Source organism: Neltuma alba, unplaced genomic scaffold (genome assembly GCF_004799145.2).
Source record: "Neltuma alba isolate B1F8T4 unplaced genomic scaffold, ASM479914v2 tig00012701_pilon, whole genome shotgun sequence".
NCBI lineage: Eukaryota > Viridiplantae > Streptophyta > Magnoliopsida > Fabales > Fabaceae > Neltuma > Neltuma alba.
Window position 1 is genome coordinate 91306 of NW_021637128.1, and position 13100 is coordinate 104405.

General features: G+C 31.5%; 1 protein-coding gene across 1 annotated transcript; it reads left to right on the plus strand.

The window, feature by feature from the left end:
* The first annotated feature begins 6204 nt into the window (after positions 1-6204).
* Positions 6205-12639, plus strand: LOC114730066 (2-oxoglutarate-Fe(II) type oxidoreductase hxnY). The gene is made up of 12 exons (XM_028917083.1): positions 6205-6317; positions 6392-6565; positions 7596-7788; positions 8232-8309; positions 8665-8716; positions 9073-9194; positions 10055-10152; positions 10258-10316; positions 10514-10570; positions 10727-10772; positions 11584-11663; positions 12323-12639. The coding sequence occupies exons 2-12, from the start codon at positions 6485-6487 to the stop codon at positions 12384-12386; spliced, it is 930 nt and encodes a 309-aa protein (XP_028772916.1). The 5' UTR covers positions 6205-6317; positions 6392-6484; the 3' UTR covers positions 12387-12639.
* Positions 12640-13100: the final 461 nt, after the last annotated feature.

Below are 13100 nucleotides of genomic sequence, written 5' to 3' on the forward strand. Positions count from 1 at the left end.
TTAAATAAAATGTTGTGATCCAACGCTACCAGCTTCGCAAGAGGATGATCATTCTAATGCTTTTCATTCTAAGTGTAATGTTTTTTATTATTAATGATTAAAGAGCTGTGTTTGGATGGTGAAAAATTACGAAGGAAAGAACACTATGAGAAAAAACTTTTAATAGTTTTGAAAGTTTTCTTTTCTAATTTGTACCACCTCCAGTTCTTAAATACAAGATCTTAATCAACTTTGTCTCTCATATTTATCCATTTATTTCAAGATAGTCCTTCTAATAATGATAGTTATAGCCAATACACTTGATCAACAAGGATATTTTAGAAAAGACAACATCTATTTATTACAAATAACTAACTTAATTAGTTTTCTTAATCTACTCAAATTAGTTGACTAGTTCTTATATTAGGGACTGAGGGTAGTATTAGCTAAGTGATTTTACAAAATTTGATATAAAAATGTGAAAAGAATTTTATCTCTATTTACATAAAAATATTTTTTCAAATTATTTATATAGGATGCCAAACACCCCCCAAAAAGTATGATATGGTTTCAGATGAGAATCACCCCTGAAATCTATCATTCTTCATATAAAGCTAAATTTTTTTTTTGTTAAAACATAGATATCCTTCTATTGGAAGTAATCCTATTCGAGGCACTGTCAGGTACTAGATGTGTGCACCTCTCCTAGCAGAAATTCGAATATTAATTTATCATGTTGTGAGAGATTAACTCCTTCTACCATACCTAAATCCTGTCGGCATATAAAGCTAAATTTTGTTGAAATATAGATTGAGATTCAAAATTTAATTCAGCCCAGTTTTTTTTACTAGACCCACCTCTTCAAACATGGTTCATCTTAGCATTATGACGTTAATTCCTAGCCCAACCTTCCATGGGGCTCAAACCGTGGGTGGTTCGCGGTTGTATCTCCAAGACCCTTAAGGAAAAAAGAAAAAGAAACAAAAGTGATGGCAATTAGACCAGAAAATGCTTAAAATTTGAAATGACAGGGGTGGATAAAAAATTGATAATTAAAACTTAGCAACCTCGTACTCAAACCAGTTTGTCAAAAATCATAAATGACGACAAGATATGAATTAAGAACTTCAACAAAATTGTTGGGGCAAAACCTTCAACAAAAACTTTCCCTCCATGATTCATGAGTAAATATTGATTTGTATATCTTGCATTATATTATTGTTTGAGATCTTGAATTTTGTTTAACTTCCCTCATTGATTCAAAATTTTATTTCTCATTATTTAAATCTTTTTATTATCATATGAAAATTTTAAAAATCAAGTGCAATAAATAAAGAAAATTTTAGTTTTTTATCTTTTAACTTACTGATAACTTAATTTATCAAGTATGATTTCACGCAACTCAATTCGTTTTTAGCCCAATCACCTCTTTTTTTTTTTAAACTTTTTATATTATTATTCTTATCATCAATAACTTATAATTAGATACGAGTAAAATCAAACCGTAACTAAATCCAATGTATTTTTTGATATTTTTGATTTGGTTATTTTGGTGTTTGATTTTTTTTTACTTTTCTTGAATTTCGCCGCATTGTTGTCGATTGAGTTAAGGGAAAAAGCTTGTTAACTAACAAGAAGCCTTAAACAACACCCTCTTAATTATTACTAGTGTTCTCAGTATTGCGATCTTTATGGAGAATCCTCGCAAGACCTGATGAAAGCCTTGCACTGCACTCAGTTCAGCAGCTTCTTTATTTCTTCGACCAACCTTTCAAATCTCACTTCCCGTGAGCATAAAAAAAATTCTAAAACAAGTAGCAGTAGGTTACATGAATGACACGAATTTCATAAAAAATAAGTTCTTTTAAGAGCTAATAAAAGGCATAAAAAATTTAAATATGAGGTAAATTCTACCGTCAGGATAATAATATAAATTAATTTGGATTGTATGATATATAATAGTTTTTTCTAAAAAAATAAGCGGGGTGCACCTTCAAGCTTGTAATTGAAATTCTAAAGATTTATTTATTTAAGAGGCTTAGAAATTGACCTCGATTCGCCTTGTTTTATTTACTAATGATTCATTTGAATTAGTGGTGAAAAAAAGTAATTTATTTCTAATCTGACTTTTAGAAAAGTAAGATTAGGTAAAAGTTAAATTGAATAAAGTGAATTGTATTTGGATCGGAGTTTAAAAAAGTTAGTTTATAAAAATGAGATTAGTTAAAAGTTGTTTGGATTATAATTGAGTAAAAGTAAGTTTGTTTGTAAAATTATCAAAATGGGTATGTGTTTTAATAAAGGGAGAATCCCAATTAAATCCAGCCGAAATACCTAAATTCAGATTTAGGCCTACACTTTTAGCAAATCCCTAATTAGGCCATGACATCTAATTAGGGATTTTTGAATGTTGTTAAATCACCAAAATGCCCCTCTTCAATTAAAAAGAAAACTTGATTAATATACCTCTCCCAAGTAATTCCTCATCTCTTATGATTTTTTTTTAGACCAAAAAACATATAAGTAATTTTACAATGTTTGAAATTTGTATATATAACTTATACTATTAAAAATATTTTAATAAAACATGTTAAATTACAAAAATAATTAAAATTATAAATATTTTTTATTTTCAGTTCTTGTAATTTACGTTAGTTTTATTTATTTAAACAATATTGGATCGAACTGAAAACGTAAATGATTACGATTTAATATTAAATTTTTATTATAATTAAAATATTTTAAAATTTTAAAATAAATATTTACAACCTGAAAAGAAAAAAATATTAAAAATATTTATTTAAAGATTACATATATTATAATTTGAAATGTTTTATGAAAATATTTTGAAGATTTTAGTTATATTACAAAATTTCAAACACTAAAAAATTATTTGTATTTTTTTGTCTAAATATTAATAATAAGAGATGATGAACCACTTTAGAGGGATAAAATAATCAATTTTCATTTTTAACTAAAGAGGGGCATTATAGTTACTTAACAATATTCAACAATTCCTAATTAGGTCTTATGTCCTAATAAAGAATTTGTTAAAAGTGTAGGTCTCAATTTAATTTTAAGTATTTCAGCAGGATTTAATTAGGATTTTCCCTTTAATAAATAATGAAACATGATTGAAAAAATAGGGATAATTAATCTGCAAGTCCTTATAGTTTCAACCAATTTTGAATCAGGTCCCTATAATTTTTTTCTTTTTATCAGATCCTTATACTTTCACCTGTTTTTAATTAGGTCCTTGCATTTATTTTTCTTTTTATCAAGTCCTTATAAGATCACCTTATTTTTAAGTAAGTCCTTGAATTTTTTATTCTTTATTTTATAAATTCTAATAGTACTATTTTATAAACATAAAATAGTATATATTATGTAATATTAGTTTATAAACAATAATATTCTAAAAATAATGAATTCTTATAATAATTTTATTTTTTTAGCAAAAAAAATTAATTGTTTTAAAAAAAATTTCCTTAATTAATTAATTATATTACTTATCTTTTATTATATAATTATTAATATTTTATATTTCAGTACTAATTTATTTAATTAAGTTCATATTTAATTAATAAATAAAAATTAAAACTAGATGAACCTAATTAAAATTTTAGTGAAATTATAAGGACTTAATAAAAAGAAAAATAAATGCGAGGACCTAATTAAAAATAGATGAAAGTATAAGGACCTGATAAAAAGAAAAAAAACTATAAGGACCTAATTCAAAATTGGTTAAAACTATAAGGACTTCCAGATTAATTAACCCGAAAAAATAATTTTACATAAAACAATAAATTTAAATTAATTTAATATGAAGAAGTGAAATTTAGTGAGTGAATTAAATTTTAAAATTTTAAAAAAAATCATAAAAATGTTTTAAATATAAAGTGAAACATGATTAAAAAAAATGAATTTACAGAAATATTTTATGAGGGAATAATATGGTAGAAGGAAACGAGAGCTCCTAGTCGAAAAAAACGAAGAAAGGAATATGAGAGAATAATAAGGCTGAAGTGAGAGAAAAATTAACGAGAGGAATAAGTTCTGACACACAACAACGGTTCTTAAGCCAATAAGCTATTAAAAAAGAAGCTCCTTCTTCCAGTTTCAAGGAAACGCACGATACAATGAGCTTATTAAAGGTAAGTTTAGTTAGGTTTTTTTTTTGGTTGCCCACCCAATTCATCGGAGCTTTGTTCCGACTACATCTGGATCTGACTCGCGTCGCGCACCTAGCTATGGTGGGTGAATCTCCCAACGGGGATTTTTGTATACGTTGAGGCTTAAACTCGAGACCTCGCTTAAGCGGTATCAAACCGTTTACCACTTGGACTAACCCCTGTTGGTAAGTTTAGTTAGGTTTAAGCCTTCCCAAATTGTACTCTATTTCTTAATCGGGCTTCTGCTCAAAACAAGTAACTTCTGGCCCAAATTAAACCCTCCCAAACAGGTACTAAATAAGTTAAACCAAACTCAAAATAAGCCATGGCATAAGTTTCTGACAAGCTTCTAGCTTATTTTCACCTCTACTCCCCTCCCACCAAACACTTCCTACAAGAGACAAGCCAATTAAATTTAAAACTACCTAGGAAGCACCGTGATACATTTTCACTGGCCTCCTAAATATCACTTACTCCCGTTTTATTTATAAATTTCAAAATTTTTTAAAAAGTGTGTTTTATTTTAATACACTTTTTTTAATTTTACCCTCAATTATTCTCTCTCATTTATCATAATATCTCTTATCATATTTTTTCATGCATTCTCTTTCATCTTTTTTCTCGATTACTCCCTCCCGTCTTATCTATAAGTTTTACTTTTGGAGATAGGTTTGGTTCAAAATATAAGTTTTATTTTTGAGTTTGTGTGAGTATTTATTACTTTTTCTTTTTTACTTTACCTTTAGTTGATTGTATTTAGTACTCTCTTTCATTAATATTACCCCATATATTCTCTTTTATCATTTTTTTATTTATTGCCTCTCATTTACTGTCTTAATAAATAAGGAAAAATTTTAAAAAAATTTTCTAACCTATTTATTACTTTTAACTAATTATTTGTTATTTATGAATTAGTTATTAAAGTTTAAATCATAAGCTCATCATACCAATTCATCAAACTTTGGCCAATGATACTAACCGAAAATAGAGACATGAATATCTTACCTTATTACTTTACTTAACCAAGTATATATACATGATCAATACATAACAGAAAGAAATAGAAATTAGTTTCTAATTTAATAATAGATTAATTCCCTAACACCCCCGGGAAGCTGGAGCATGGATGTTTTGCATGCCCAGCTTGGATATGAGTTCATAGAATCTGGCTGGATGTAGAGGCTTGGTGAAAACATCAGCTAGTTGATTTGCTGTCCGAACTGGAAGTTGATGAATAATCTTTGCTTGTAGCTTTTCTCCATGACATTTAATCATATCTCATACGTGTAGAAAATGTTTTTTTAGGGGGTGTTTGGTAAATCCAAGCAACACTTGAGTGCTCCGTGCATACTTACTGTAAATTATTTTCGGACCCCTTAACTAATCGGAGACAATTGATTAATTTAAGTAAATTAAAAAAATTAGTTAAATTAGTTAATTATAATAAATATGTATTGTCTTCTCTAAAATATCCTTATTAATCAAGTATCATCTGATAAAATATTTAATATATACAACTACTACAAAAAAGATAAATATAAAAGACAAAGTAGATTAAGATCATATATTTATGATCAAATTAAAAGTCAAACAAATTCTTATATTTTATACTATCTTTGGTCCTTAATGTAAGAATTAATTGACTAACTTGAGTAGATTAAGAAAATTAGTTAAGTTAGTCATTTGTAATACTACATTCAGTCTATAAATAAGGTCTTATAATTAGGATTAGAGGTAGTAAATAGGTATTATCGTTCCTAAAATATCTTGTTAATCAAATGTATTGGTTAAAACTATCATTATTATAAAGATTGTCTTAAAAAAATATGAGAGATAAAATAAATTTAAATCTTATATTAAACATTAAAATAAAAATAAAATAAGCTTCTATATTAAAAAGCGAAGGTAGTATTGAGGAATGAGGATAGGAAGTGCAATCACAGATTTTTTTTTTTTGGGGGAAAAAGACGGCATCAGAATTTTTGAAGTATCGTCGTCTGGCCTACCTGTCGTCTTCATTGGCGCTCCTGTTGATTCCAGAATAATGGATTCAAAATAAGATGAGACCACGTCAAATTGAAACGTAAGGCTTTTGAAGATGAGAATAATGGATTCAAAATAAGATGAGACAACGTCAAATTGAAACGTAAGGTGTTTGAAGATGAGGTTGAACCGCTGAACTAGTTTTTTGTTTTGGTCTTTTTAGCCTTTTTCAGATTGCAATTTGCTCGATTTCGCAGCACACGTGAAGTAGGTTGGACTTGGAACGATTTTGGAATTGGCTAGCTCAACACTCAACAGACTGAGGAAGCAGAAGCAGCGGAGGGAAGAAGATGCCGCCGGCAACCTTGAAGCTCCCTATTATAGATCTCTCCTCACCTGATCGTTTCTCCACCGCCAAATTGATCCGCCAGGTCCTTCCTCCTTATCTTTTATTTGCTCTCTTTTTTATTCATCCGCTTCTCTGGTTTTCCCCTTCGAGACCTTGTGTCTGCTTTGCGTTGTACTGAAAAATGAGTCCACTCTTTATTTTTCATAAAGATTGTGTGGCTTGCTATGAATTTTTATATTGATACGTTGATACATGTGTGGTTTTGTTGCTGGAGTTTGTCGGTCATGGTGCCTTTAGTGCATCAAAGAGATTTTAAGGACCACTGGCTACTCCAAAGTCTACCTAGATTCAATTTAGTCTCTGACATTGTATATTTAACTATTTGGTCTCGACTTTAAAATTACTCGATTGCATTATTTTAAGGTACAACTTGTTAGTAAGCTCGTACATTTGGCTTATTTGGATTTTGATAAGCAGTGAGGTAAAATATTTTAGTATTAATCGTGCAGGTTTTGAATTTAGAAATCAAATTGTTGAGAATTGCGATGTGTAGGCTTGTAGGACGAAAAATTACATTTCCTCTTTCTAAGTTTATATTGTGTCCAATTAAATGTCGCAAAAGAAATCGACTTTAAAGCTTGTCAACTTACTACCGCAGTGGACTTAACGTTGTTTAGCATTAAATTTGAATTAAATCTAAGCTATTGTGTGGTTCTATTGTAGAGAATTAGTAAAGTCGATAACTGTTAAGTTCTTCTTACGATTGCCATATGCTTATTTTCAATTTAAAATGGCATGATTACTTGGCCATCAAACTTCGATGACTTAATCTTTCTTTGACAGATTTTTCATGTTTCAATGGCATGGTCAGTAGAATAATCTTTGGTTACTATGCTAAGTTGCGATGCACTAAAATCCCGGCATTTTCTTTTTTTAGAGCTCTCTAGTTCTCTAATTTTAAAAACCAAGAACCTTACGAAAACAACAAATGTTCTATACTTCGCTACATGTTTGTGGACTAAATGAATTCAGCTGCACATGGTCATTAGACTATTTTTAAAATTTACACCAACGGAAGCATACTCATAGTAGTTGTTGGAACTGTGTTACAGGCATGCACTGAGTACGGGTTTTTCTACCTAGTGAACCACGGGGTGGAGAAAGAGTTGCTTCAGAAAGTGTTTGATCAGAGTAGAAAGTTCTTCTTACTTCCAGTGGAAGAGAAAATGAAATATCCCCGCAAGGAACACAGAGGTTATACACCTCTATATGCTGAGAAACTGGATGCAACTTCAGGCTCCAAAGGTAACTTCTGATTTTGATTAGTCTCAGGCAGTTTTTTAGGTTTATGGTTTAATCTTAAGCCACTGTGGGGATAGTCCTACAAGTCCATTTAGGGAACTAAGGTTATAGTATATGACTATAGGTGGAATCATTTTTCCCAGGCGGGCCTTTTTTATTAGACTTAAATATGAGCCTCTGGTTGGCCTCAACTTCTTTTTTTTTTAGCTCTTAATGTAAAACGCTAGTGCAAGTCTCGTGTGTTGCATGGAGTTGGAGAAATGAGTTATATTGTTCATGACTCGTGAATAGTATGGCTTGTTAGTTTTACATTATACATAGATATGTAAATTGGTTGAGGCGACTGATATAGGGTCAGTGTTGAAAGCTGTCTAAGTCCTTTCAAATTCTTCTTTTCATGGGAAAAGATGCATAATGTTGATCATTATCAACTATGCGATGATCAGGTGATTCAAAAGAGAGCTTCTACATTGGTCCTTTAGCAGATCATGCAAGTATTAACCTGAATCAATGGCCTTCAGAAGGTATGCCTATACTATTTCATACTATTCCCGATCTTTAATATAAAAGCTAGTTGATATTAAATCTGGCCCTAAATATAAGACCCTAATCTATTTTATCTCTTATATTTATCCATTTTTCCCAAGATAGTCCTTGTAGTAATTACACATGTTAAATGTTTCATTTTTTACAAATAAATAATTTAACTAATTTCCTTAATCTATTTATATTAGTCAACTAACTCTTATATTAAGGACTAGAGGTAGTATTTGTTTTGTAAAGTATTTAAAATCTGTTAGTGTTTACTCAATAATGGTCAGACATTTTGATTCGTGCATGAACTTTATTTGACGTATGTATCTGGCAAGGAACCTCCAGAAGTACTTGAAAATTGGAGACCTACAATGGAATCCCTATACTGGAAACTTCTGTAAGTTCCTTGGTATATCTTTCTGTGCTATCAATTATGTAGGATGATTGCTTACTACAAAACTTCACCCAGCAGTAATAAAAAGGCCAACATTGTTCTTTTTCTTTGAATATGTACTTCTGTTCTTCGCTCTGTGACCAGGAAATTCAATTTCTCTTTAAATCTCACTATTTCTTATACAGTACGGTTTGGCTGGGTATTTATTGGGAACTTACACTTTGATATTTTGTTTTATGCGTGTGATAATTATATATCCTTGGGGAGAGGGTGGCTGAGCATTCGGATACATGATTCTTTTATTCTTTCTCTTTCTAATGTGAAGCTCAAAATTTAAATATGCTTGTTTTCTTTCAAAGTGTGGCTGGAAGAGAGTTGTTATCTTTAATGGCCCAGTCCTTGAATCTGGATGAAGATTTCTTCGAGAAAATTGGGGCCCTAAGCAAACCAGCAGCTTTTCTTCGCCTTTTGCATTATCCAGGTTTAGTAGCACTAATTGACTCCTTTCAATCTTCTTAATTAACATATTGCAGCCCCCATTTTTCTATGTGCTTCAAATATTATATGTCATTCTGTTTTATTTATTCCTTTCTGGAGAACCCCTGTAATATGACAGTCAACTTATCTTCTTTGGTTACAGTAGTTGATTTGAATGCTGTGAAGTATGAACTATACAGCAAATGAGTGTGCTCTGTAGCTTAAATGCCTATTTGAAACTTCTTGTGCATAGTGGATTAAGTTCTGGTATATTTGTATCGTGTTGGATTATTTTATTCATACGGACACTTTGCAAACTAGCTACGTGAGTGGGTATAAAAACTGCAACTTTTGTAGGAATTTGATGATAACTTGGTAATATAGTGTTAGAGGTAGACAGAGAGAGAAGAGGGAAAATAGAGTAAACAGTAAAAATGTATTCACTAGACACCCATTACAAACCTCAAGACTCCTATTTATAGACTTAATATGACCCCAAATTACCCAAACTACCCCTTTTATCCCTAATTCCCATGTATCATATAGGATACTAAGTCCCGTATTAAGGAGGATGGGATGTTCGATGAAAATTTAAGTGGATTGGTTCTTCCATTTCAACAGCTAGCTTTTAGGGTAGGGGTCTTCCTCCTACTTAGGTACCTGTCAGGATCAAACTTGATGTTTAAAATACCTACCAAAAGACGGAGTTAGTGGTTAATAGCCTAGTGTTTGATATGCTATTAACAAATTCTGTCTGTTTCATCAATTATCTGTTGGAGGGCCAAGGGCCAAGTGTTTTCTTAATGTGACCATCCAAGAACAAAACCTTTTTCCTGTTGATGATTTGCCTGCCAACTCTATTAGGTGAAGTGGTGCCCGATGAAGAGATATGTGGTGCCTCAGCTCACTCAGATTACGGTATGGTAACTCTGTTGGTGACAGATGGTGTGCAAGGACTTCAGGTTCCCATCTTCTTTTGATAATTCTTTGTCACACTAGTCTTTACTTGCTTCACGAGTTTACAGTCTTGTATTAAAGGCTTTTAATCGAAGATTTCGTTCTTAAAGATTTGCAAGGAAAAGTTCAAGCAACCACAATTCTGGGAGGATGTGCCTCACATCGAGGGGTGAGTCCATGACCAGGAAACTTTTATGCAGGAAATATCACTAGTTTTGAGATTTTAAAGCTGACTAGAGCCACTTTACATTCAAATAAATGAAACTAACTATTATCTGGATTGTCATTTATTTATAAAAGCATGAAAATGGTTATATTATCTGCATTGCCCTCCCAGTGTTAGGTGTTTTCAGTTTCTATCTTCAGGGCCTTTATTGTGAACATTGGGGACATGATGGAGAGGTGGACTAATTGTTTGTACCGGTAATCCTTCATTATATCAACTTAGAAAGCCTTTTCTTTTGTCTCTTTTACCATAAGTTAGTAAACTTCTTTGTTGCTAGCACCTGTTTACTTACTACTCAATGTCTCAGTGCAAATATAAGCCATTCTCAACTTATGTCAATATTATTCTTGTAGGTCAACATTGCATAGGGTTATGCCAGCTGGAAAGGAGCGCTATTCCGTAATCACTATACTACTTCCTTAATGGCTTTATTTTTTCACTGTTGTTGCTTTATCTTTTTGGAAGATGACTCATGAGTGTCTTTTAATTTGTTCCAAGGGTAGAAAAATCAATAAGTGAGAGAAAATGCGAATATTCTCATTCAACTTTAGGCAGTGCGAAGCCATGAGATGCTACCTCAGACTTCTTTGTCATTTGTCATTTGGCGTATTTCCAGTTTTTGGTCTATGTTGTTAACTCGGCAATTAAGAAAACATTCTTAAATGTTCTAATAAACTTTTTTGGTTGAGCGGGTTATTCTGATGCAGACACTTGCAAATGAGGGAGCATCCCCTTCATAAAGTTGTTAGGGCAGAAAACTTTCTTGTAGAGATCTTAGATGACAATGGTTCATTCTGGGACCTGTCATAGTGAAAAACTGGGTAACGTATAAAGTTTCTGCTTTTTATTTTTTGGCTGAAAAAGGTACCACTCTGTTATGACATTGACGTACCTTTCCCGTATGAAAGATTTTTAATCTCGAATGATTTTGCGTGGTAACTATTGAACGAGTCCGGTCAAAAAGGTTAAAATATTAAATATGTTTTATCCACCAATCTCTGTAATCATTACTCATAATACCAAGGATTGTTTTACCTTTTTGGAGGGCTTTAGGTTACAGTTTGTCCTCTAAAGTGGAAGAAGGAATACCTTTTTTGGAGGGCAAAGTGGATTTTTTTTTTTTTTGGGTCCAGATGCTATGTTGATGAGGTTCTCCTAATTAGCTTGATGTGGTGTGATTAGTTTCTTGAGAAACCTGGTGTGAATACAGGTGGCTTTCTTTCTAGACCCAAATCCAGACTGCGTGGTGGAATGCCTTGAAAGCTGCTGCAGTGAATCATCGCCCCCCAGGTTAGAATAAGTATATTGTTTTCATTTTTTTTAAAACCAACATTTAAAAGGGACTTTTTCTACCAACTATAGTTGGGTTAAATGAAAGAAACTTGATTCCTTTTGAATAAGGCCAAGAGTTTGGATCGAACCCTGTAAAACTTTTTTTTGGGGGGGGGGGGGGTCATATTGAGTTCCTAAACTGAACAGTGTGATTCCCAAATCTAATTAGATAATACCCGATTCTAATAGTTATACTTACTCCAGTCCTAAATATAAGAACTAGCTGACTAATTTAAAAAGATCAAGAAAATAAGTTAAGTTAGTTATTTGTAATAATATGTGTTATCTTTCCTAAAATATCCTTGCTAATCAAGTGTATTGGTTATAACTACCATTATAAGAAGGACTACCCTAAAGAAAAAAAATACACAAATATGAAAGACAAAGTAGATTGGGGTTTTATATTTAGAACCAAAATAAAAATCAAACGAGATCTTATATTAAGAACTGGAAATAGTATATAAAGAAAGGGATAGTTTTCATGAACAAATCAGATTAGGCATGTTCTTGTGCTTTTCGTTGTTTTTGGATTTGTGTTACTATATGCCTTTGAAATGTTAGTTTAGAGGATAGAAACCACAAAGCTAATCAATCTTTGCTAATGCTGTTGAACGCAGATTTCCTCCAATCCGCAGTGGGGACTACTTGCAGGAGCGCTTCAGGCTCACCTATGGATCATAGCTTTCTAAAATTCTAAGAGCTGGGCAGCTGCAAATTACGAAAATGCGAAGTCAAGGTCACATGGAGACTTGACGTTATTGTGTATACATGGAAACATCAATATTTCCCTATTATTTTTTTGGCTATGTATAAGTAATTCTATTTGAGGTATTGTCGGATTCTAAATGTAAGCACCTCTTTAGTGGGAATTTGAACATTAACTTGTTATGTTGTGAGAGATTAATCATATCTATTAAACTTAGCCCTGTTAGTATTTTCCTGTTATTTTAGCTATACAAAATTCATATCATCAAAGCAACCGAAACTCAACAAAAAACAGTTTTTTTTTTCCTTCCAGCATACCCCAAACACTAATAAACAAAAGTAACAGCAAAACGAGACATCAAACTTCCTAAAACATAAAGACTAAAGAAAAACTAAAGATAACACCCAGCAAATTAAAATTGCATGTCATGTCACACCAAGCCAAAAATGAATGTCATGATCAGCCTGAATCCCATGCCCGCCAAAATAAATGTTCTTCTCCTAGCTTTAACTTACCCTATCTTTTTAAAACTACCCATCATCTCAATCGTTATCTCCATCACGATTATTCAATAATATCCGTACTAAAGGAATTATTGATAAAATTACAAAAAATTATTCATAAGTTTCAAGTAAGAAAATTAAATATAAATAGGTCTTCTGAATTTCATTTAATCCCAAAAATTTAAC

Excerpts from the sequence above, each read along its gene's own strand:
- LOC114730066 (XM_028917083.1), top strand. The coding sequence starts at position 6,485 with ATGCCGCCGGCAACCTTGAAGCTCCCTATTATAGATCTCTCCTCACCT. Across the intron at positions 9,195-10,054 it reads TCGCCTTTTGCATTATCCAG|GTGAAGTGGTGCCCGATGAA; the intron begins GTTTAGTAGCAC and ends CAACTCTATTAG. Across the intron at positions 10,153-10,257 it reads ATGGTGTGCAAGGACTTCAG|ATTTGCAAGGAAAAGTTCAA; the intron begins GTTCCCATCTTC and ends TCGTTCTTAAAG.